Raw genomic sequence first — 25167 nt, forward strand, 5'->3', positions numbered from 1 at the left:
CTTGCTGATGGCGGCCTGCTACCACTCCAACCACGCTGCTGTCTCCATGGCCATCTTCTTTGACTACAAAAGAATAAAACTAGGTATCAATAAGAAGAGTAATTTTGGAAACCATACAGTCACATGGAAGTTAAACAGTACGCTCCTGAATGAATGACTAGTGGGTCAATGAAGATACTAAGATGGAAATTGAAAAATTTCATGAAACAAATGGTAATGAAGACACAATATACCAAAACTTATGATATGCCAAAAACAGTACAAAGGCAGAGATTCATAGCTATAAGTGCCTACCATCCAAAGAGAAGAAAAACTTCAAATAAACAATACATCTTAAAGGACTAGTAAAGTAAGAACAAACTAAACCCCAAATAAGAAAAAAAATAATAAAGATCGTAGCAGAAATAAAATTGAAGTTAAAAAAATGCACAATATTAAACAAAAAGTTGGTTTTCTGGAAAGCTACACAAAACTGACAAACTTTTAGCCAGGCTGACTAAGAAGAAAGAGAGAAGATTCAAATAAATAAAATCAAAAAATAAAATAGGAGACATTACAACTGATACTTCAGAAATTCAAAGGATCTTAACTGGCTATTATATGCCAATAAATTGGAAAGCCTAGTAGAAATCCTAGACGCATACAACCTACCTAGTTTGAACAGTGAAAACATCCAAGACCAGAACAGATTGGTAACAAGTAATGAGATCGAAACCATCAGAAAAAGTCTCCCAGTAAAGAAAAGCCCAGGAACTGATGGCTTCACTGCTGATGGCTTCACACCACACATTTACAGACCTAGTACCAATCCTACTCAAACTATTTTGAAAAACAGCAGGGAATACTTCCAAACTTATTCTGTGGGGCCATTATTACCCTCATACCAAAATCAGACAAAGACATCAAAGAAGGAAACTACAGGCCAGCATCTCTAATATTGGTGCAAAAATCCTCAACAAAATACCAGCAAATCAAATTCAGCAATACATTAAAAAGATAATTCATCAGGATCAAGTGGGTTGTATCCCTGGGATGCAAGGGTCATTCAACACTCAATGTGATATATCATATCAACCAAATAAATGACAAAACAGTATGATTATGTCAACTGAAACTGAAAAAGCATTTGATGAAATTCAGCATTCCTTCATGTTATAAATCCTCAAAAAACCAGGTACAGAAGAAACATACCGCAACATAATAAAAACCACATGAGAGAGACTCACAGCTAGAATCATATGGAATGGGGGAAAATGGAAAGCTTTTCCTCTAAGATCTGGCACATGATAAGGATGCCCACTGTCACCACTGTTACTTAACATAGTACTGGAAATCCTAGCTAAAGCAATCAGTGCAGCCCCTGATATGGCCCCCAACCCACCTTGCCCGCTGCCACCAGCAGTGTAGCCCCCTGATAGCGCACCCAGCACACCCAAACTGCCCCCTCTTCCCGCACCATGGGCATTGCAGCACCCCATAGTGCCTAAACCCAAACCCCCCCCACCCGCACCCCCGAGCAGTGCAGCCCTGGATAGCACCCTTAACCCACCTCACTGCTGCCGGCAATACAGTCTGGGATAGTGCCCCCAATTAGCAGGCCTAGCGGTTTTCTCTCATCCAATCAGAACATGAAGTCCAGGAACCTGGCTTGCATAACCTCAGTATATAAAGCATGCTAAGGGGGAATTGCGCCATTGCAGGCTGTTGTGCCTCAGCGTTCCCAACCCCTCCGTTCCCACCTTAAAGAAGGCGAAAGCGGTGTCCCCCGCCACACGCTGGGGGCTGGAGGCTGGATCCTGTGGCACCAGGGCTTGCCTCTGCATAGTGTGTGGCGGTGATGGAGACAGGCGACTGGCAGCGAGAGCTGTTCCTTGCCTGGATACAGGAAGGGAAAGAGGAGGCACCTACCACAGGCTGGAGGCTAGAGTCTGTGGGACTGCGGCTGGCCTCGCTGGCTCGCCTCGCTGCTGTGGGTGGCAGCAGCGGACACTGCAGCCGGCCAGAGCGTAGAAAGGCGATTGGGTAGATGCGCTATCCTGGGCTACATTGCCTGTGGCCAGGGGCTGGTAGGAGTGTTATTCTGGGCGTCACTACTTTAGGTGTGCTATCCCGGGCTGCGCTGTCCGCAGCAGCGGGGGGGGGGGGGGGGGGGCAGGTTGGGGGCACTATCCTGGGCTGTATTGCCAGCAGCAGTAGGGCTGGTTGGGGGCCGTATTGGGTGCTACACTGCCCGCGACAGGGGGCGGGTTAGGGCCGCTACTGTGGTTACACTGCCGGCGGCGCCGGGGTGGGGGGACTGGTCTGGGTACTGACTGGTCTGGCTTCATTGCCCATAGTGGGGTGGGGGGCGGTGTGGGGGCTGCACCGCCTGCGGCGGGGGGCTTGTTGGGGGCGCTATCTGGGGCTGCAGTGCCCCCCACAGGGGATAGGTTAGGGGGAGTATCCCGTGATACACTGCAGGTGGAGCGGGGCGGGAAAAGGGGTTACAGGGAGGTGATTGGAGGGGGTGGTTTCAGGCGCTATCGCGGGCCAGACTGCTCATGATAGGGGGGGCGTTGGGTGCGCTATTGGCTACACTGCCAGTGGCAAGGGACAGTTTGGGGGCGATACCCCACCAGTGGTGGGTGGGGAGGTGTGGTGGGTTGTGGGCACCATTAGGGGGCTGTACTGTGGTCAATGGGAGCGAGTTAGGGGAGCTATCAGCTGCTGCACTGCCTGTGGAGGGGATCAGGTTTGGTGCGCTATCGGGACCATATTCTCGGTAGTGGCATACGGGTTAGGGGAGCTGTCGGGGGCTAAGCCGTCCACGGGGGGTGCGGGTTGGGTGCGCTATCCAGGGCATCACACCCCGCGGCTGGGGTATGGTTGGGGGTGCTCTTCGCTATCTGGGACTGCATTGCCCATCGTGGGGAGCGGGTTGGGGGCCTTAAGGATCCGTGGCTGCACTATTCACGGTGGGGATCAGGTTGCAGCACTTTCTGGGGCGTCGCTGCCCGCGGCAGGGGGGTTGGTTGAGGGTCCAATCCGTGGCTGCATGGCCCACGGCAGGGGGCAGGTTGGGGGAGTTATCTGGTGCTGCAACGTCTGAGGCGGGGACGGGTTGGGGGCGCTATTGGGTTCTACGCTGCAGCGGCGAGGGGAGGGTGTTAGGGGCGCCATCCCGGGGCCAACAGCGGGCGGCGGGTTAGGGGCGCTATCAGGGGGTGCCCTGAAGGACACTCCGGTGGCCGCGAAGTGGCCTTGCCAGCACCCGATCTCCCTTCCGAGGAGAAGCAGGGCGGGCCGCAAGGCCAGACAGGCCATCCTCCTCAGGCCCGGCTGGCTGAGCGCGTGCGATTCTCGGGCTGCCCCGGCGAGCCCAGGAGAACCGGCGAGCCCAGCGGTGCCTGCCCGCAGCTGCACCCCCACCTGCCAGCGCGTGCCGCTTCCCAGCGACTTCCGGGAGCCCGGCGGCCACCGCGGTGCAGGCGCGCACCCAACCGCTTTGCCAGGCTCACTCGGTCTGAGAGGTCGGAGGCTGCAAGTGTCGTTGCTGAAGGCTGTAGTGGACCGGGCTGGATCGCGGATTTTGAAGATCATAGATTGGGATCGCGGATTGGGGGTTGGATCTCGGATTGGGGGTTGGATCGGGGATTTGGGGTTGGATAGGGGATTTGGGGCTGGGTCGGCGGGGGCGGGGGGTGGTAGTGAAAAGGTGACAGGGAGCTGCCCCCTCTCAAGAGCCGGTGATTGGGGGTCTGAGAAGTCACCACCAAGAAGTTGTTCGGCTTCGGGAGCCGCAGGGGCCAGATGGTCCTGGACTCCATAGACCACGTCTACATGGGTTCCGGGTACCGAATCCGGGACTCCGAACTGCAGAAGATCCACAAGGTGGCTGTCAAGGGCGACGCCACGGAGGTGGAGCGCTGTCTGGCGCGCAGGAGCAGAGACCTGGACGCCCTGGACAAGCAGCACAGGTAGCGGGGGCTCAGCCCGGGGTGGGAGGGGGTCCCCAGGCGCGGCTTTCCGGCAGCCCCTGGGACGGGGCCTTGCAAGGCGCCGGGCACCCTCTGAGCGGCGGAGCCAAACGGACCCTGAGCTGTTTTCCATCCCTTATAATTCCCTGGCTGGAGCAGTTGGTGGAGAATTTGAGTGATTTAACTCACAAATTTAAGCATATACAGTGTTGTTATTTTTAACGTACACGTTTAAAACATGGTATATATACATTATAGGAGGTGCCTAATGAGAGAACTCATTTCCCTCTCAAAAATACCGTGAGTTATTTTCAGTAGGCGAAAAGTTCTCAGATAAAACTGTCCGTTTTACATCCGTATCCCCCTGTGTAGGTAGGTTCTTTACTGAAGGTTCTTAGAGAGAAACTTGGAAGTGGGAGGTGGGTTCTGTGTTCTTGAATGGGAAGGCACATTTTTCCCAAAATGTGAGCTCTTTCTGTGTTAATTAGTTTTACGTAGACCGAATGAAAATATCAAGGTTTTAAGATTTTTGTATGACACCTGCTGTCTTTCGCTATTGTGATGACATTTTAAAAAATTTCATAATGGAGTGAAAAAACACTTGCTCCTCTAGATAGCAAAATGTGCTATTAATTTCTACAATTAATTGTTTACTAACAGCTGAAAAGACAGATAAACGCATGGAACAGAATAGGCAACCCAGAAACACTGAAATTATGTAAGATATACATAAGGATTGAGGAGTAGGAAAGGATGAATTATTAATAAAAAAAAGTCTGCTGTTTGAAGAAAACTAATGAAATTTTATGTCACAAACAAAGTTCCTGATGGAATACAGATTGAAATTTTTACATATGCAAATGAGTAAAGTGCCAGAAGAAAACACAAACGCTTATTTTACAGGTACACTTTATGTTGACAAAAGCCTTCCTAAGAATGACCTCATAAGCAGACATTCTGAAGGTTGATTTAGCAAACTAAAAATTAAAACTGCCTGTGTTTCAGGAAAAAAAACAACAAAAGAGAACTTACTTGAAAAATATTAACTATATTATATATATATTCAAATGAAATGTATGTTTTCATTTTATAGGGAATTCATTATATATATATATATATTTTTTTTTTTGAGTCAGAGTCTCACTTCTTTGCCCAGGCTGGTGTCCAATGGCACAATCTTGGCTCACTGCAACCTCTGCCTCCCGGGTTCAAGCAATTCTCTTCACTCAGCCTCCCAAGTAGCTGGGATTACAGGCAGGTGCCAGCATGCCTGGCTAACTTTGGTATTTTTAGTAGAGAGGGGTTTCACCATGTTGGCCAGGCTGGTCTCGAACTCCTGAGCTCAAGTGATCTGCCTGCCTCAGCCTCTCAAAGTGCTGGGATTACAGGCATGAGCTACGGTGCCCGGCCTATATTGTTTATTATGTATCGTATGATATATATATTACTGATACATATACCATATATTACAGATATAATCTGTAATATATATATCAGTTATATATACACATTAGATGAAAAGTTGTATGTATATATACACATTAGATGAAAAGTACATTTTCATTTTACAGGGAATTCTTTCAAATCAAATCATCAAAAACTCTAAAATTGGGCAAAGTACTTTTTTCCAGATCTACAAGTTACTTGTGTACGTAGGAAAAAGTCCTTCACATTTCTGGTATAAGAATTTAAAATAAAAGAGGAATGAAACAGTTTTCTATCCACAATATTTGTGAGGATGTTTTACACTCCTGCTTAAAGTCTAAGTTGCTGATTACTTTTCAAATAGGTAATTTGGTGGTAAGTACTACATTTAAAAAATATGTATGCCCTTTACTCATCAATTCCATTATACTAAAACACACTTAGGAAATAAAGATACATGCACTTTATTTTTTGCAACACTTATTTTAAAAAAAACCCATAGAATGGATCCTATAAATAAATTTCAGTTGCATCTGTAGGATGGAATAATATGTGACCATTGAAGGTGGCAATAGATACAGAAGTACATTGATGTGCGAAGATGTATTTTGTTATAGCTAGCGAGGAAAAAAAATCAGTTAAATTATACATACACACAAATATACTATGGTCTTGTTTTAGCAAAAAAAATATACAAAATATAAAATTTGTAATTTCTGAGCAATTGTATTTTAAGTAAAGTTCTTTTCCTTTTTCTTATCTGTGATTGCTGCAGTGAGCATGTACAAAGCTTCTAGTAAAGTTTATTAATAAAGGAATAATCCTTGGGAAGAGAGGAATATGAATCTTACAATATTAACAATAATTTCTCGCTTTTTATTTTTTATCATTATTTTGTGTATTGTTATCTTCTTTGAACTTTTAGCCTCTTCAGAAGTAAAAAGGGAATGTTTTTATCTGTTTCCAGATTTTATTTTCTGTATATATTATTATGTACATGTTTTTCTTATATATTCACTCAATTTATGCAAACAGTGATAGATTAATAATTTCATTTCAATTGTATTCTTTAAAAATAAAAATAATATATAAATACTATTGCAAAAATATTGCTTTATAGGAGTTTATTTAAAAATATCGATATCCCCAACTGTATTTATCCATTCTTTCATTCCATTTATTCATCAAACATAACCTGAGTACCTGTTATGTAGCAGACATATTCTACTATCTCTCAGGACGCTTCTATCCTTAAAAACTTCATGTTTACCTGCCCTGCCTGCACAAGCTGAGAGATTTAATATAGGAATATTGGGACTTAATCTCCTTGAAACTTTGTGTCCCACCTTTCAAACAAAAGCATTTCTGAACTTAGAAAATAGTAGAAGATAACCTTTAACTGCTCTTTGAAAAGTTTATCAGTCTTAAATACTAATATTAATCATTGGAAAGTGTTATTTGCATATATTCTGTAAGTATTATAAGTATTGAATAAAATGAGCCATATGTATTCATTTGAATCATGAGTTTCCTTTGGCTTCAATTTGTTTGAAAATGAAGGAATTAATTTTTTTAAAAAAATGCATTATTGTTATTTCAGTGCTCTATCCCCATAGTACCTTTAAGAACTAAAATGTATTTACATGCCAGTTATATGCCTAGAACTGCCCTAGACCTGCTGAGTATATCATATTCTACTTAATGTAAGGTCTCATGGATTGTGTGATACCCCGCTATTTTATATATCAATAAGATAATTTTTAAATGCTACCAATTATAGTTATAATAATATAAGTGGCATTCCAATGTCAGAGTTATTAAAATGTGACCTACTCTTTAAGCCATCCTGCAAAGTAGGTGTAATTGTATCTTTTGCCTAATTAAAATGTTTTTGTTAAGTAGTAATAGTAACAATTATAATATCTGGCTGGGTGCAGTGACTCACACCTGTAATCCCAGAACTTTGGGAGGCTGAGGTGAGAGGATTGCTTGATGCCAGGAGTTTGAGACCATCCTGGGCAACAAAGTGAGATTCTTACTCTACAAAAATTTTTAAATAGCTGGGCATGCTGGTGCACATCTGTAGTCCCAGCTACTCAGGAGGCTGGGGATGGAAGATCGCTTGAGCCCAGGAGTTCCAGGCTGCAGTGAGCTATAGTTACATCATTGCACTCCAGCCTGGGCAAAAGAGTGAGACTTGTCTCAAAAACAAAAATCTTACAATTATTGAGTTGTAGGAACTATTCTAAATACATAGCTTCTCATTTAAGCATCACAATGGTGTCCTATGAGATAGCTACTATTGTCATCTTCATTAATGAGGAAGTTGAGGCACAGAAAGGCTAAGAAATAGTTGGTAAGTGACAGGATTTAAAGTAGGACTCAAACCCTAATTGAACTGAATCCAAAGACTGAGCTCTTTCTATTCAAATAGGCTGCTGTTTTCATTAAGGCAATGAGCAATCAGAGCTAGTAAGTATTGTACTTTCTTCAAAAAAAAATAAGTATTTGTTTTGAAGGCAGAGGAAAAACATGCTATTCATTTTTTACAGTTACATGAATGATTGTATGTTTTGAGATGTTGCACTACAGTTTCCTGAAAAGTCCTCTTACTCTCATAGAACTGCTCTACATTTGGCCTGTGCCAGTGGCCATGTGAAAGTGGTCACTCTCCTGGTTAACAGAAAATGCCAGATTGATATCTGTGACAAAGAAAATAGAATACCTTTGATACAGGTATATTAGAGCCAACTCTTTTAGCATGACATGGATTTGATTTGCATACATAGAATTAAAATAAATTGATCTCATTTACATATAACTAGTTGGTGAAACCTGTGGAATGTGTATTTTGAATTCTTGGAATTTACAATCTATTTCTTGGTCTAATACGGACAGGCTGTCCATTGCCAGGAAGAGGCTTGTGCCGTTATTCTGCTGGAACATGGCACCAATCCAAACCTTAAGGATATGTACGGCAACACTGCTCTCCATTATGCTGTGTATAGTGAGAGCACCTCACTGGCAGAAAAACTGCTTTTCAATGGTGCAGATATTGAAGCACTGGACAAGGTATAGATCAATCAACTTTCTTTCCAAAATATTTGTTTTAACATTGACATAGGTAAGGGTCATTTTTTTATATTTGGAAGCTCAACCATTCCCTGAATGCAAATGCAAATTATTTTGAAATAATTGTCTAAGATTTTATTTTAAATATTGATACTTTTAAAGGACCATTAAAGGGTACAGCTTTATAAAATGCACTTTGGAAAATATTTGTGAATTTGTTAAAGGTAAAACCTTTTCAACTTTTTTTCTGTGGAGGGTTATTCTTTCCTCCCACCCCCCCCCCCCCAATTAGTGTAAAACAACACAGGAAAGAAATTATGCCCTGGAAATAGGCTTTATCTTAAAACTCAAACAAAACTAAAGCAAATAAGTGGACATGTTGCTGCTGCTAATTTTCTGAAAAACCGATGTATCATCTCTCAGTGGCACAAGGCTTAACAGGGGAAAATGGGAAGGGAAAAGGAGAGCAATCAGAAATATGCAGGTCACTTGGAAATTAGGTAATGAGGGAAAATGCCAAGAATAGTTTTTTTTTTTTCTCTTAGTTTGTTGTTCTTCCAGTTTATGCCTAAAACCTAAAGTATAGTAATAATAATTTTAAAAAAGCACCCCCAAAGCGACCAACCAATCCAAGAAAAAATACGTCTCAGGGTTCTGTTGGTCCTCTTGCATGGGCGGCCCTGCCCCCCTTTTCTGGCCCGGCTCAAGCACCCTCCACCCTACCCCAGCCTGCTCGAAGGAGCCCTGTCTACCAGAGCAGAGGGCTCCCTCTCCCAGGCTCTATCACTCTGGCTCTCTAGCTCTCTCACCCTCTCTCTATTTCTCTTATTCCCCCTCCATCTCATGCTCTTTCTGTCACTCTCTCTCTTTCGCTCTCTCTCTCTCCTTCCTGTCTCTCTCTATATCGCAGTCTCTCTCCCTCAGTTTCTATCTCTCCATCCCTCTTTCCCTTGCTCTCCTTCAAGCTGTATCTTTGTGTATCTGTGTGTGTCTGTGTGTCTGTGTGCCCACGCGCATGCACCCATGTGTGTCTGTGGGTTTGCTCGTGGTGGTGGTGAGGTGTGTCTGGCTGTCCATCAGCCTCTCTCTCCCGGGATCAGTCTGCCAGCTCTAGTGGCAGCGCCGGGCAAAGCAGCTCCTCCCACTCACTTGGCCACGGGCCATGTCCTTGTCGGGACAAGCGACGCTGTTAGTGACATTGTGAGAGAAAGGGCTCGTAGGGCTAGGGCGGCTGTTCACCCCTGGGCAGCCCTGGTAGCTCTGGGTGGGTGAGGAAAGAGGGGGCCTTGCAGGTGGGGCGGCAAGGGAACCAAAACAATCCCTCGGGCGGCAAGGAGGAGGACAGGAGGGTATCCCAGGACCGTGGGCCCAGGGCCCTGAGGGCTGGGAGCACAAACTGTCCTGAGCAGGCGCGATGTGGTGGAAGCTTGGGAGCTCAGGAGCCTGGGGAAGGCCTGGAGCGTCGGAAGAATGGAGGCCACCCAGAGAGCCCGAAGTCTGGGCAGGGGATGGAAACCTCTGGCGTCCCCACTCAACAGCAGGGTGCCACCACGGCGGTCCAGTGCATGGCCTCGCCAGCGATGGCGGGAGGCTCTTGGAGGCTGGCGGAAGGTCCAGCGTGGAGACCCACAGTGCTGGGGCGTGGAGGGGGAGAGCAGCCCAGCAGCGGGCAAGTGGCTCGGGGTGACCGATCGGAGGCCCGCGGCCCTGGAGTGGCGGTGATGCCTGGAGCCAGGCAGGCGTGGCCGGGCCCGGCTCTTGTGTCAGCCAGGTATCACTGCCGCTGTCTAAGGCCTTACCGCCTTGAAGACGCCTGCTCTCCTTTGGTCTGTGAAGCTACGCAGGGTGGGGCCTGTTTCAGTATGAGGGAGACCGCGTGGGACTACTGGACGCTGTAGGCTTTTGGCTTCCCGCTCTCTCCCTCTTTCCCCCTTTTGTCGCTCTGCTTCCCAACCACCCCCTGACTCTGCTACCCCTTTTCCGGCTGCCTGAGTCCCCATCACACCCCAGGACCTCCTCGTGGGGGTCCACCGCTGCAGTACCGCCAGGCAGCAGCATCCCACCTCTTCCGCCTTGCTGCAGCTCCACCAGGTCCCCGGCTCTAGCCAGGCCGGGGCAGGCCAGGACCAGACCCCCAAAGGCACAGGCCCAGGTTCCCTGCCATCATGGTTATCTTCCTGCTCCAGGAACGCCCACGTAATTCAATTCACTCATCTGGCGCCGCCGCAAACATCCAAGCCTGGGGAAGTTGCGGGCAGGGGCAGAGGGTCCCACAGATGCCAGCCAAGAGCTCCTCCAGAACGCACGGGCTGCTTTTTCTAGGGAAGGACATTGCCTTTGCCAGCTACCAGGAAAACGTCCTTGTGAACCCGGATTCCCATTGCTACCGACTTCGTGTAAACTCCCGTCCCGAGGACACGAGAGAGACTCAGGCCTCAGGCGAGGATTCCCTGGATTGCACCCAGGGTGCGTGTCTCGCCCACAGGAGCACCCCAAAGCGGCAAGAAGACACCGGGTGATGGGAACAGGAAGCCTGGCTTTGAAGAGGACGTTGAGGCAGTCCGTGGAAAAACTTCCCAGGGATGACAGTGCCTTCCCGACAGACCCTGCGGCAGAATGGGAGGGGGAGCGTGGAGTCCCTGTCTTGCACCCAGCGTGCTTGTCTCGCCCTCAGGGGGCACCCCATAGCGGCAAGAATTCCCCCAGAGAAAGGTAACAGGATGCCCTGCTTGAAAGACATGCACCCTGGGTGCAAGCCAGGGACTCCACGACCACCCCGGGCCCGGCACAGAGACTGCAGGGAAGGCACTGTTCTTCGTGGGATTTCCCGCACCCCCCCGGACTGCCTCAACATCCCCTTTCAAGCCTGACATCCTGTTCCCTTCCACCAGGGGACATCTTGCCGCTTTGGGGTGCCCGTCGTGGGTGCGACTCGCACCCTGGGTACAAGCCAGAGACTCCATGACCACCCCGGGCCCTCCGCAGGGGCTGCCGGGAAGGCACTGTCGTCCGTGGGAGGGCCTGGCCCGCCACTTCTTCCCCCGTGCTGCCTCAACATCACCTTTCAAGCCTGGCGTCCTGTTCCCTTCCCCTGGAGGTCTTCGTGCCCCTTTGGGGTTCCCCCCCTGGGCGAGATACGCATCCTGGGTGCAAGCCAGGGACTCCATGAAACCCTCGGGCCCAGGGCAGGGGCTGCCAGGAAGGCACTGTCGTCCGTGGGAGAACCCCAGCGTTGATGTTGTTTTCCCCAGGCTGCCTCAATGTCCCCCTTCAAACCTGAAGTGCTGTCTCCTTCCCCCGGGGGCCTACTTGCCGCTTTGGGGCGCACCCCGTGGGAGAGACAGGCACCCTGGGTGCAAGCCAGGGACTCCCCGACGCCCCGGGACTGGCGCAGGGGCTGCCGGGAAGGCATTGTCCTCCGTGGGAAGAACCCGGCTCGCCACTTTTTCCCCCGTGCTGCCTCAACATCACCTTTCAAGCCTGGCGTCCTGTTCTCTTCCCTTGGAAGACTTCTTGCCACTTTGGGGTGCCCCCATGGGCAGAACACGCACCCCGAGTGCAAGCCAGGGAATCAACAACCCCCCCATGCCCAGCAAAGGGGCTGCCAGGAAGGCTCTATCATCCAGGGGAAGTTTTTTCCCGGACTCCCTCAAAGTCCGCTTTCAAGCCCTGCGTCCTGTTTCCTTCCCCAGGGGCTTTCTTGCCACTTTGTGGTGCCCCCATGGGCGCGATCGGCACCCTGGGTGCAGGCCAGGGACTCCACGACAACCCCGGGCCCAGCGCAGGGGCTGCTGGAAAGGCACTGTGGTCCGTGGGACGACCGCGGCCCACTGCTTTCTTTCCCGTGCTGCCTCAACATCCCCTTTCAGGCCTGGCATCCTCTTCCCTTCCCCCGGAGGCCTTCTTGGCGCTTTGGGGTGCTCCCCGTGGGCGCCACACGCACCCTGGGTGCAAGCCAGCGACTCCACAACCCCATTGGGCAGGGCGAGAGGCTGCCGGGAAGGCACTGTCGTTCGAAGGACCTGCCTCGCTACCTTTTACCCCGGGCTGCCTCAACGTCCCCTTTTAAGCCTAACGTCTTGTCCCCTTCCCCCGAGGACCTTCATGCCGCTTTGGGGTGACTCCTGTGGGCGAGACATGCATTCTGAGTACAAGCCAGGGACTCCACAACACCGCCGGGCCCGGCCCAGGAGCTGCCAGGAAGGCACTGTCATCCGTGGGACCACCCCAGCCTCGCTGCTTTTTTCCCCCGGCTACCTAAACGTCCCTGTTCAAGCCTGGCGTCCTGTTGCTTTCCCACGGAGGACTTCTTGCCGCTTTGGGGTGCCCCCTGTGGGCGAGATACGCACACTGTGTGCAAGACAAGGACTCCAGGACCCTCCCGGGCCCAGCATAGGGGGCTGCAGGGAAGGCACTGTCGTCCGTGAGAGGACGCCAGCCTTGCCCCTTTTTTTCCCGGGCTGCCTCAGCGTCCCCTTTCAAGTCTGGCATACTGTTCTTTTCCCCTGGGGGCTTTCTTGCAGCTTTGGGGTGCCACCTGTGGGCGAGGCACGCACCCAGGGTGCAAGTCAGGGTCTCCAAGACCCCCTGGGGCCGGGCGCAGGGGCTGCCGGGAAGTCACTGTCCTCCGTGGAAAGTTTTTCCCTGGACTGCCTCAAAGTCCCCTTTCAAGCCTGGCGTCCTGTTCCACTCCCCCGGGGCCCTTCTTGCCGCATTGGGGTGCGCTTTTAGGCGAGACGCGCACTGCGTGCAAGACAGGGACTCCACGACCCCCCCTCCCCCTGGGCCAGGCTCAGGTGTCGTCCATGGGAAGTTTTTCCCTGGAATGCCTCAACATCCCCTTTCAAGCCTGGCGTCCTGTTCCCTTCCCCCGGGGGCCTTCAAGCCTGGCGCTCTGTTCTTATTCCCCAGGAGTCTTCTTGCCGCTTTGAGGTGCCCCCCACCATGGGCGTGACACGTACCCTGAGTGCAAGCCAGGGACTCCACGAACCCACGGGCCCAACACAGGGGCTGCAGGGAAGGCACTGTCATCCGTTGGACGACCCTGCCCGCCCCCTTTTTTTTTCCGTGCTGCCTCAACGTCCCCTATCAAGACTGGCGTCCTGTTCCCTTACCCCGGAGGACTTCTTGCCGCTTTGGGGTGTTCCCCATGGATGTGACACGCACCCTGGGTGCAAGTCAGGGACTCCACGGCTTCGCAAAGCCTGGCCCAGGGTCTGCTGGCAGGCATTGTTTTCCTTGGGAAGTTTTTTCCCCGGACTGCCTCAACGTCTCCTTTAAAACCTGGCCTCCTGTTCCCTTCCCCCGGGGGTCTTCTTGCCGCTTTCTGGTGCCCCTAGTGGGGGCGACACACACCCTGGGTGTAAGCCAGGGACTCCACGGCCCCCTGCGGCTTCTGTCCTTGTTTATGGTAAAAGTAGGGAACTCTGCTTATGCACATCAACGGAATCGTTATTATACGCAGAGGCCTTGGACTGGGGCATTTTGTACCCCATTGGCTCACCTTTCGTTTTACCAGAGAAGGCTTTCTTACTGAGTTTTGGTCACACTCCTTCCCCGCCCGTTGCCCCTCGTTGTGCCTGAAGATTCGCTCATGAATGCCTGAGGAAGAAAGTGGTCTGCCTTACGACCAAAAGCCTGTGGCAAATTTTGAGTGCTTTCCATCAGGGCCGTTGCCTGGCGTGCATGCACTCACCCCTAAAGTCCCTCCCTTTATCCACCTTTCTCTCTGGGGCAAAAGTCCTCCCCGAGGCCCATACACCACGATGGTACACAGAATCTTACCACAATCACTCCGGGGACTTGCGCGCACTTGGCAGAGTGGAGCAAGGGACTTGCGCTGGACAGACAAGGCAGCATCTCTTATAGACTAGGAGGGGCCTGCCTCACTCATCCGCCTCTCCCCACCCAAGGACCTCTTCAGGAAGCACTGGCAAACACCGTGGTGGCTGTTGTAGCAGAGGGCACGGGGTTGGCACAACCCGCCACCGTTTGTCTCGGGCACGTGGGGGCAATCTGGAGCACTCCTGGATCACCACAAAGGCCCAGGTGGTGCCAACCCTCTCGTATCCCAGAAAGGGCAGCATGATGTTTTGTAGGGACAGTCCCCCATGGCCGCAGAGAGGTGCCGGGTCCACCCCCAAGGCAACAACCACAGGAAGCCAGAGCAAAGGTGCCTGCTGTGTCAGAGGACCCCACCAATCTCGAAGCCACGAGGCACAAGGCATGAGGGCAGCGAGGTCATGCCAAATTCCCTGCCCCATGCCTCCCAACACACTACCCACAAGCAGGGAGGACAGACGAGGGGCCCCGCAAGCAGAATGAGAAGAACGGTTCCATTCACCATGAATTTCCATCCTTTGCTCCTCGTGGCTTAGTCCCGACCTGGGAGAGCGTGACATCACATTGATCATGAAAAGCCCCATAGCGGGGCGGTGGTTGAGTGGGGGTCTTTCTTGACGAAGCTGATCCCAGCCAGCCTCACTCTGGGATAGGGACAGCAGACAATTTAAGGAAGAGAATGGCTGACGTGCACAGCACAAAGCTAACAGGATGGGGTTGTTCTGACCACCCCGTGTGCCCGCAGCGGGGAGCACACGGGTCAGAGGAGCCCATGCTGCCTTCCCCACCAGGGTCAAAGGCCCAGAGACAGTTATGACACTACGATGCATGAGAGCAGGCACACAGGTCCCAGCAATCAGCTCAAGCTGGGGCAGGGCCGGTTAGCCGGGTTACCGCTATACCAGAGCTTCACATGCATCTAGAGGCCCAATCTAATCGCCAGACAGCATGTCAGCAACAATCTGGTGGCCCAAAATGCCAACTCGGAGTGAAAAATATACCTCGCCTGGGGGCAGGGTGTTGAGTCACCGACCACACCACCGGCCCAGAAATGCGCGACCTGGACATCTGTCCTCAAAAAGGCCACCATGGCAGCCAGATACGGAACACCCAGGCCTTCTGTTGACCCCAGGACACACACAGCAGCAGAGGGTCAGGGAAACCCTCCCGGCCACCCGTGCAATGCAGGGGCTGGCCCATTTCTCCAGAGCGAGACTCGGAGTCATTTTCAGCCGGTCCCTCGCATGACTGGATCACATGAGGGACCCAAGCCCGGCCAGCTGCCACCTCTCGGACCACATGCGTGCTCAGGGACCGCTCTCCAACTCTGCACGGGGACTTGGAAAAAAAGATCAGGGCAGAGGGACTGGGGCCGGGCCCGGTGACCGCTCCTCGGCAACCAAAGGACAGTAAAGGACGGTCCCTGACTCCCCCGGGGACTTGGAAAATAATTCGGCAGGTGCCTCAGACGTCCAGGACCTGTACTGGCCTGCCACCAGGCTGGGAAGTTCGTCCCCAGCCACCCGCAAAATGCCCAATACGTCCCCGCGGGTCTTGGGTCAAGCCTTGGGAGTTGGGGGCGTGCTGTTCGACCAGCCAGGGCAGCCCCACACTGCCATTGAGCAGGGAAGCGCGGCGACAGCCTCCCCCCACAAGCCCTGCACGCCCGAGCTCTGACTCACAAGTGACGCGCCAGAGCTCCAGATGGCAGGGCAGCCCATGACTGGGAAACCGAAACCATGAGTGGAAGTCTTTTGAAGGCCCAAAACGCAGCACCTCCTCCCCAACTTCACAGAAACCGTTCCCCAATGTGTCTCTGCATAGGCTGCAACAGAGTCAAAAGACAACTTGTGGCACGTGGGAGTTTGAAGATGCATCTCAGAAGGAGAAAGAAGAAACGGGACTTGGTCGCGGATCGGTTAGGACACAGGGAGATACAGAATGAGGAGAGTCTTCTAGAATCCAGACAAAGACAGACAGAGGAAGGGAGGGAGAAAGGAAATGGAGAAAAGAGACAGACAGAGGAAGGGAAGGAGGGAGGGAAAGGAGCAGCGAGGGAGGAAGTGAGGAAGGAAATGAGAAACAGAGAGAGACAGAATTTTAAAAATCTAGAGAAAGAAATATAAAGAAAGAGAGAAAGAGACATAGAAAGAGAAGAAAGATGAAAGAGATAAAGAATAAGGAAAGAAATAGAGGAAAGCCAGGAGGAAAAAACAGGAAAGAAAAAAGAAAGAAGAAAAAAGAAAAAGAATAAAAGACAGAAAGAAGAAAGGAAAGGAAGGAAAGGACGGAAGGAAGAAGAAGGAAGGAAGAAAGAAAGAGAAAGAAAGAAAGAAAGAAAGAAAGAAAGAAAGAAAGAAAGAAAGAAAAAGAAAGAAAAGAAAAGAGGAGAAAATAACAAAGAGGACAGGGCATGGTGACTCACATCTATAATCCCAACACTTTGCAAGGTTAGTTGGGAGAATCACCTGAGCCCAGGAGTTTGAGACCAGCTCTGGCAACATAGCGAGACCTTGTCTCACTTAAAGAAAAAAAAAGTTAGCCGGGCACGATGGCATGCATCTGTAGTCACAGCTCCTCGAAAGGCTGAGATAAGACCATCTCTTGGACTCGGAAGGTCAAGGCTGTGGTGAGCCAGGGTCAGGCCAATGCACTGCAGCCCGGGTGACAGAGCGAGACTTCGTCTGGAAAAACTTGAACGAATAAAGATTGCGAGTCCTGCAACAAAAAGATATAAAGGAAACGAAGAAGGAGGTCGCGTTCTGATAGGAAAAATATTTTAAAAAGAAACAATGGGCGGATGCGGTGGCTCTTGGCTGTAATCCCAGCAATGTGGGAGGTCAAGTATTCAAGACCAGCCTGGCCAATATGGTGAAACCCCATCTCTACTAAAATTACAAAAATTAGCCGGGCGTGGTGGCGCGTGCCTGTAGTCCCAGCTACCTGGGGTGTGTGTGAGGCAGAAGAATCGCTTGAACCCGGGAGGCGGAGGTTGCCGTGAGTTGAGATGGCGCCACTGCACTCCAGCCTCGGTGACAGAGCGAGACTCTGTCTCAAAAAAAATCAAAAAAGAAAGAAAAAAAAAGAGGAAGAGAGAAATATGGAAAGAGAGAAAGAAGAAAGAAAGGAAAAAGGAAGGAAGAAAAAGAAAGGAAAAAGGAAATAGAAAGAAAAAGAAAAAAGAAAGAAAGAGGGAACTGGAGAAATTAAGAAGACAGAAATGAAAGGAGAAAGAAAGATGAAAAAAAAAAAAAAAAACCTTTAAAAAAATAGTAAGGCCCAGGGCGGGGCTATGATGCACTTTCCACTTTACCAATATGCTGGCCAGGGAAAGAAAAATGTTAAACATAACGTAACGGTAAAAAGTGACTATGGCGGCTTAGCCAGGGTGGTTGAGTTTCCCTAGGGAGGGAGGGAGAGAGGAAGAGGAAACTGTCAGCGTCGAAGGAGAGAAACCGAGGTGAGGGGGAGGGGACAAAATAGGAGGGGGAAGGGATGGAGGCACAGCAGTTCACTCTGGAATGTTTTCTAGCCTGGGGTGGATGGGGAGACACGGAGGGCAACTCAGGAAACAAGCTGACTCCAGAAATGACACCGAATCCATAGTGCTGCCATCGCTGCCTTGAAAGGTGTGCACTGCATAATAACCTCCTTCGGTCGTTTAGTCCCACAGGCTTGACATCTACCTGCTTTCACAATATCTGGGGAGAATCAGAAAAGTCCCCACTAACGAAAAGGCCTAGGGTGGAGCTGCCATCTGTAAAACACAGGCAGAAGAGTCCACGTGGGTTAAACACACAAATAAAAGGAACCAACTGATCAAAAGAGCAACAATCTGGCCCAACCAGAATCTCCAGAGGTTTTCTGGGCAATGAAGGAGTGGGGAACAGAGGAACGGAGGTAGGGCGGGCCTCAGAGAGAGGGGTGGGGGCGGGGGTAGCGGAGAGAAGCCACGCTCCTTCCATACCATGGGCGGGCGGCCAGAGCGTCCTGTGCGCCCCTAGACTTCAAAAATGTTGACCGCTAGATGACTACCAATGACAAAGGATGGAAGTGTCAGCCCGGCACCCTCCCAGGAGCTCCCAACAACTAATCGACCAGAGCCCCTGCGGGGGAAGAAGCACCGTGGCTCGGGAAAACATGGAGAAACATGCGCCTACGCATGTACACACGCGCACGCCATATCCCACAATATAGACGAGTTTATACGGGATAGTGAGAGAGCCCATTTCTAGTAACAAAAGCAGCAGGCTGGGCGCGGCGGCCCACGCCTGTCACCCCAGCAATCTGGGAGGCCAAGGCGGGCAGACCACCTGAGGTCAAGAGTTCCAAACAAGCCTGGTCAACACAGCGAAATCCCGTCTGTAAGAAAAATGCAAAAATTAGCCGGGGTGGTCGTGGGTTCCTTTAATCCCAACTCCTGGGGCGCGAGAATCACTTGAACTCGGGAGGTGGAGGTTGCAGTGAGCTGAGATCTAACCACCACACTCCAGCCTGGGCAACAGAGGAAGACTCCGTCTCAAAAAAAAAAAAAAAAAAGTCAATCGCTTCCATCTTTAGACGAATACACTCTTACGCTTAGACAGATAGCTTGGAAGGTACATAAGCTTTATAAACATTTGTAATTTTGAGTCAGTCTGGCGATATTTCCAGGCCTTCTCCCTGTAAGTGGTCACAGAAATAAAAACTCCCTCCTTTTTCAGTTCATCTGCATCTCGTTATCAGGCCGCGAGAATAAGCAGCCTGACCCTCAGTTTGGTCCGGGAACAATTAAACTCCAGCCCGGGTGACAGAGGGATATTTTGCCTCAGAAAAGAAACAAGAAAACAATAAAAAAGAAAAAAAATGAAGATATTAGCCGAGCGTTGTGCTGTGTTGTGGCCTGCGCCCGCGCCTGTAGGCCCAGCTCCTCGGAAGGCTGAGGCAGAGGAAGATCGCTTTAGGCCCAGCAGTTCAAGGTCACAGTGAGCTATGATCCTACCACTGCACTCCAGCCTCGGTGACACAGGAAGACTCCGTCTCTAAAAAATACATGAATGAATGAATAGATGACTGTAAAAAAAAAAAATGCAAGGAGGTGGCAGAGCACGGGAAGGCTCCACTCGTTCCTAAAGACCAGAGCAGAAAAACAGGACCATCCGTTTGAGATATAGGCTATTCAGAATCACAGTGGAAGCCTTGAGGATTTCGGAGCAAGGCCCTGCCATTATCTGCAGATAACCATTCTTCTTTGGAGCGACAGGCTGTCTCAGCTAGCCTCTGGCAGTTGGTAGAAACCAAACGCCCAACCGTGGGGCCACGAAGTTATCATGTGAGCTCAGCCACTCATCACACACTCGGCGTAAGTGGGTGTGCACAGCAGCACTCCAGGGTGACACAGAAGTGCTGTGGACCGGATTGGGTCCAAACAGATCCTGAAGCGCAAGTAAGTTCCACGAGAAAGTGGCCCAAATGCCCATGGTACCCAGTCAAGAAATGAGCTAAGAAATTACACATAGCTGGGCACAGTGGCTCATGCCTGTAACCTCAGCACTTTGTGTTGGGGAAACCAGCCCCACACCATCCGGCGGGTACCCCGAGTCCAGTGGACACAAAGGAGTTAGAAAGAGACAAAATAAGTGTTTAAAAGGCGGGTCCAGAGGACCGGAGCATCGGAGGCTTGCTCAAGGCCCAGAGCTCTCGGGCTCCGGCAGAATTCTTCAATGGTTTACAAGCTCTTTGTTCTTAGGGCAGATGGGAGGGGTAGAAAGGGATGAGGAAAAGGATTAATCACTGAAGGAGAACTCGTGAGTCCTTCAATAAGATGTATAGCAGTGGCAGTTTTTGTGAATTTCCTTGAGCAAAGGCGTGTGTCTAAACTACTTAAGATCTTTAACTTATCGGGACTGAAATGGGAGGGAGTGGGTTTCAGGAGGAGCCAAGATGTTTGATGATCCTCCACTGTTTCAAGGGAGTGTTATCTCCCTTAGCAACCTGTGGAATGCCTCTGAGCTGTTATGCTCTCGGGGCATAAAGACATGAAGGCAGTAAGGAGAGTATTCTTCTCAGAGGCTGCCCATGGCTCCCCATGGGTGTCTCACAGGGGAGACCAACTCATCTGGTACCCCAGAAACTCTCTTTCCCACACTTTGGGAGGGCGAGATGGGTGGATCACTTGAGGTCAGGAGTTTGAGACCAGCCTGGCAACCACGGCAAAACCCTGTCACTACTAAAAATATAAAAATTAGTCAGGTGCAGTGGCGCGTGCCAATATTCCCAGCTACTCGGGAGGCTAAGGCAGGAAAATTGCTTGAACCTGGGAGGTGGAGGTTGCAGTGAGCTGCGAGCATGCCGCTGTGCTTCAGGCTGGGTGACACAGTGAGACTCTGTCTCCAAACAAACAAAAATTTAATTAAAAAAAAGAAAGTACACATAGAAATTACACATAGCCAAGTGCAGTGGGTCACGCCTGTAATCTCAGCACTTTGGGAGGCTGAGACAGGTGGATCACTTTGTAGCATCATTACTGCCTCGAAAGGACAGAGGCGTATGTTTATGTCACTATTGGTTTTATTTTTTCCTTTTTTCCTGGAAACTCATTTATTTTATTAGTAGTAGTAGTAGTAGTAGTAGTAGTATTTTGGATACGGAGTTTCACTCTTCTTGCCCAGGCTGGAGAGTAATGGTGCAATCTCGGCTCACCACAACCTCTGTCTCACAGATTCAAGGATTACAGGCAAGTGCTGCCATGCCCAGCTAACTTGGTATTTTTAGTACAGATAGGGTTTCTCCATGTTGGTCAGGCTGGTCTCGAACTCCCAACCTCAGGTGATTCCCCCGCATCAGCCTCCACAAGTGCCAGGATTACAGGCATGAGCCAACGCGCCTGGCCTCTTTGGTTTTGTTTTGTTTTGTTTTTGAGATGGAGTCTCACTCTGTCACCCAGGCTAGAGTGCAGTGGTGCTATCTCAGCTCACTGCAACCTTCACCTCCCGGGTTCAAGCAATTCTCCTGCCTCAACCTCCTGAGTAGCTGAGATTACGGGCGCGCCTGGCTAATTTTTTGTATTTTTAGCAGAGAGAGGTTTTCACCATACTGGCCAGGCTGGACTTGAACTCCTGACCTCATCATCTGCCCGCCTCTGCCTCCCAAAGTGCTGGGATTACAGGTGTGAGCCACCGCACCTGGCATATTTATTTCTTTTTTAACTCATCAAAGAACAGTCGGACCCAGTCATCAGGGTGGCAATTCCCTAGGCAACAAGGGAGGGAGAAACTTGGAGGTGGGGGCAGGGGCAGTGGAGAAGACACAGTTGCCCCGGGCTGTGTGCAGGCGCCACAAGCTTTCTTCCTCCTTGAGGCCTTGGTTTTCAGAGTAGCAGTGGCCTCTAGGTGATGCCCAACATCTGCCAATTAGAGTGTCAGCCTGGAATGAATTGGGATCACCCGGTGGGGAGAGGGGAGGGGAAGAATGGAGGCACCCACAGTACAGTGGGTCACCGCCCCCTCCCAGGCAGTCCCCACAACTAATCAACTGGGGCCCCTGGAGGGACACAGCCTAAGTCCCCACCTATCGGATCATCTAGAAATTCCGTCCAGAGACCAATTGGAAATTCAGTCAAGCTCCAAACCTAAAAGAATCACTGGCACACCCACCAGGACTAAGACAACTTTTAAAAGAATCGTTTCTGTGTTTTGGGTGCATCCGTGTATTTCTGTACAACAAAGTTATTTATTTTAAATGTTACGAGTTTTTTACTCCTTTTTTTTTTTTTACTTCTTAAGTGTACAGTAAGAAGGGGACTCATCAGCTCAGAGTCCATGAAGCCAGAAGCTGACATCCTTAGTTCCTATTTAGAATGAATTTAAACAAGCCATCCAAACACTCTGCCGTGAAACTCCTGGAAAGACAAGTGATTAAAAAAAGAAAAAAAAAAAACAAAAAACAATGCTGTCAGGAGCAGTGGCTCACGTCTTTCATCCCTGCACTTTGGGAGCCTGAGGGCGGGTGGATTCCTTGATCCCAGGCAATCGAGACCAGCCTTGGCAACATGGTGAAACCCTGTCTCTACAAAAATACAAAATTCAGCTGGTTTCATAATCTGGACTCAAAATTAATAAATAAATAGATTGAAATTTAAAATTTTAAAAAAATCTTAAATGCTGTATTCTGTTATTTTTGCTTCCTACCCTGAGAAGGAAGTAATATAGCTGTTGTCTGTCTGTCCGTCTGTTTGTGACAGGGTCTCACTCTGTCTGTCGCCCAGGCTGGAGTGCAGTGACACCATCACGGCTCACGGCAGCCTCAACCACCCCAGGGTTAGGTGATTCTCCCACTTCAGCCTCCTGAGTAGCTGAGACCACAGGCATGCACCTCGGGTTTTGGCGTGTTGTCCAAGGCTGGTCTCCAGCTCCCGGGCTCAAAAGATCCTACCGCCTCGGCCTCCCAAAGTGTTGGGGTTACAGGCCTGAGCCACCGAACCTGGCCTGACTTAATACATCTGTTCTCACTACGTCCTGACCACGCGCCCTTGAAGAACTCGAGTCAAGAGAGAGTCAGCAAGAGACTTTCAGCATTGTCTCCCGAAAGCAGTGAGGTGGATGGCAGTGGAGTGTCCCGAAAGCAGTGAGGTGGATGGCGGTGGAGTGTCCCGCGCTCCTGTGGTTTTAGGTGGCCACGCATGGAGGATAGATTCCAAATATTTCCGGAGAGGCGCGAGCCACAGTCATTCAGAGCATCCGAGCTCGGGATGGAGTTTCTGACAGCGCCTTAAGGGCCAGGAAGGGCCAGGATCTGCCAAGGCCCGTCTTCCAGGGTGGGGACAAGGGAACCCAAGGTAGAGGGAGCCATCGATCTGCACTCAGCTCCAGCCCTAGGCCCCACCGTGCAGACTAAGTCAGAAGGAAAAGTCCCTCGTCCTACATGCCACATCCCTCCACTGAACTTGGGAGCAGATCTGTTTTTCAAACATGAGGTGACCAGAGTTATCTGTTCTACTTTAGAAATCCCAAGTTGACGGTCAAGTCCAACGCTCGCCGCAGACATCTAGTGGACCCGGCGCTCACGGACGGAAGTGGACAGACCCAGCTGGATCTTTATCACACCAAGCTGGCCCACCTTTGCTGCCATCTAACTCCGCTGACCAGCCCACCGTTCCTCCACTGTCCGCTGGTTGACCCGGGCAGCGGAGAGAGGAGGTAAGGCACAAGGGCAGTGACTGGCTCATGTCCCATTCCCTCACGCCTGGGGTGGGGAGGGGGGCCCAACGGCCACCACCAGGCATGCGTGAACACTACTGGGACAGGAACCGCAGGGGCACACCCTCCAACACCCAAGCGTCAGCCATTCTCAACAGGCTTGATCCCAGCCCCTGGAGGAGTTCCCAGCGGGTTGCGGGGAGGAGGTGGAATCGGAGAGGTGGAACGACGAGCAGGGGCGCCAACCCTACATCGGCAACCCCCCGCGCGGCACCTTGGAAAGACCGCGAGTGGGGATGGGCGCCTCCCGAATGCACAGCGGGCGCCGATGGGCTTTCGCAAGAGACACCCCCTGTGTGCTCCGGGGTGGGTGGGCATGAGCGGGCCAGGGAAGGAGGTCCCCAGGGGCAACAGGAGGGAGGAAGGAAGGTAGACCTCAAGGGCTGAATTACACAGGACACGCCATATCACCAGGTCCCCCGCACACCGGTGGAGAGAACCTCGTGTGGAGGTCTGACTTTCAACAGATCGCAGTGAGGGAGCTGCTCTGCTCCATAGAAAATCCTGACCCAGAAGCAGGGCGTCTACCAATAGTTTAGCATCAGGTTCCCCAAAAACACGTTACCTGATGGGTCAGGGAGTGACCGCCTTTCTGGCAGCAGCCCGTTTCCCAGGACGAGGGGCTGTCTGCACCGGACGCCGGTGCCCGGTGCACAGCGGGACATGCCCGGCGCAGGGCGGAGTGGCCCGCCCGCCGGGACAGCAGAGGACCGCCTTTCCGAGGCCAAAAAACGCTCCGCGGCGCTGCCAAATCATTCCTCCTTGGCGGGATTCTGACTTAGAGTCGTTCAGTCATAATCCCACATATGGTAGCTTTACCCCATTGGCTCCTCAGCCAAGGACATACACCAAATGTCTGAACCTGGGGTTCCTCTCCTACTGAGCAGGATTACCATGGCAGCAACGCATGGGCAGCAACACATGGGGAACACACACGTAAAACTAACACGTCTCACATGAGTCTAACCATAATGCTTTGCAGAAGCCTTCTGTTGGTGCCGCCTGCCGTGGGACAGAAGAGAAGCACCTGTGAGCAAGAGCCATACACTCAATATACCACTGTTGACTCCTAAGTGCCCGGACTTTAATCGGGAGAAGTAGTTTTAGAAGTTAGGTGATGAATTCTATTCATTTATTAAAATGAATTATTAAAAAATATATAAATATATAATTATAATTATATATTTACAAACCTTGAGCTGGATACACAGTGCCAATTGGTGCATTCACAATCCCTTAGCTAGACATAAAGATTCTCCAAGTCCCAACCAGATTAACTAGATACAGAGTGCCAGTTGGTGAATTCACACTGAGCTAGGCACAGGGTGCTGATTGGTGTATTTACAAACCTTGAGCTAGATACAGAGTGCTGATTGGTGTATTTACAATCCCTTAGCTAGACATAAACGTTCCCCACTAGACTCATCTCACCCAGTGGATCTCGCACAGGGGCCGCAGGTGGAGCTACCTGCCAGTCCCTTGCCGTGCGCCCGCCCGCACTCCTCAGCCCTTGGGCTGTTGATGGGACCAGGTGCCATGGAGCAGGGGGTGGCACTCGTAGGAGCCCATGGCGCGGTCGGGGGAGACTCAGGCATGGCGGGCTGCAGGTCCCAAGCCCTGCCCCACAGGGAGGTAGC

At 50.8% G+C, this 25167-nt stretch overlaps 1 protein-coding gene across 1 annotated transcript; it reads left to right on the forward strand.

Annotated features, from left to right (window-relative positions):
- Nucleotides 1-3692: 3692 nt before the first annotated feature.
- On the forward strand, nt 3693-24639 carry LOC112204111 (uncharacterized). The gene is made up of 3 exons (XM_024352368.2): nt 3693-3956; nt 23276-23470; nt 24513-24639. Exons 1-3 carry the CDS (start codon nt 3790-3792, stop codon nt 24601-24603), a joined length of 453 nt encoding a protein of 150 aa, XP_024208136.2. The 5' UTR covers nt 3693-3789; the 3' UTR covers nt 24604-24639.
- The last annotated feature ends 528 nt before the right edge of the window (nt 24640-25167 follow it).

This window comes from Pan troglodytes, chromosome 22 (genome assembly GCF_028858775.2).
Source record: "Pan troglodytes isolate AG18354 chromosome 22, NHGRI_mPanTro3-v2.0_pri, whole genome shotgun sequence".
In the NCBI taxonomy this organism is placed as follows: Eukaryota; Metazoa; Chordata; class Mammalia; order Primates; family Hominidae; genus Pan; species Pan troglodytes.

What these genes read in the sequence shown, in the direction of transcription:
- LOC112204111 (XM_024352368.2), top strand. Translation starts at nt 3,790, where the DNA reads ATGGTCCTGGACTCCATAGACCACGTCTACATGGGTTCCGGGTACCGA. An exon ending in GCCCTGGACAAGCAGCACAG is followed by an intron (nt 3,957 to 23,275) that starts GTAGCGGGGGCT and finishes GTTCTACTTTAG; the next exon opens with AAATCCCAAGTTGACGGTCA. An exon ending in CCGGGCAGCGGAGAGAGGAG is followed by an intron (nt 23,471 to 24,512) that starts GTAAGGCACAAG and finishes AATGCTTTGCAG; the next exon opens with AAGCCTTCTGTTGGTGCCGC.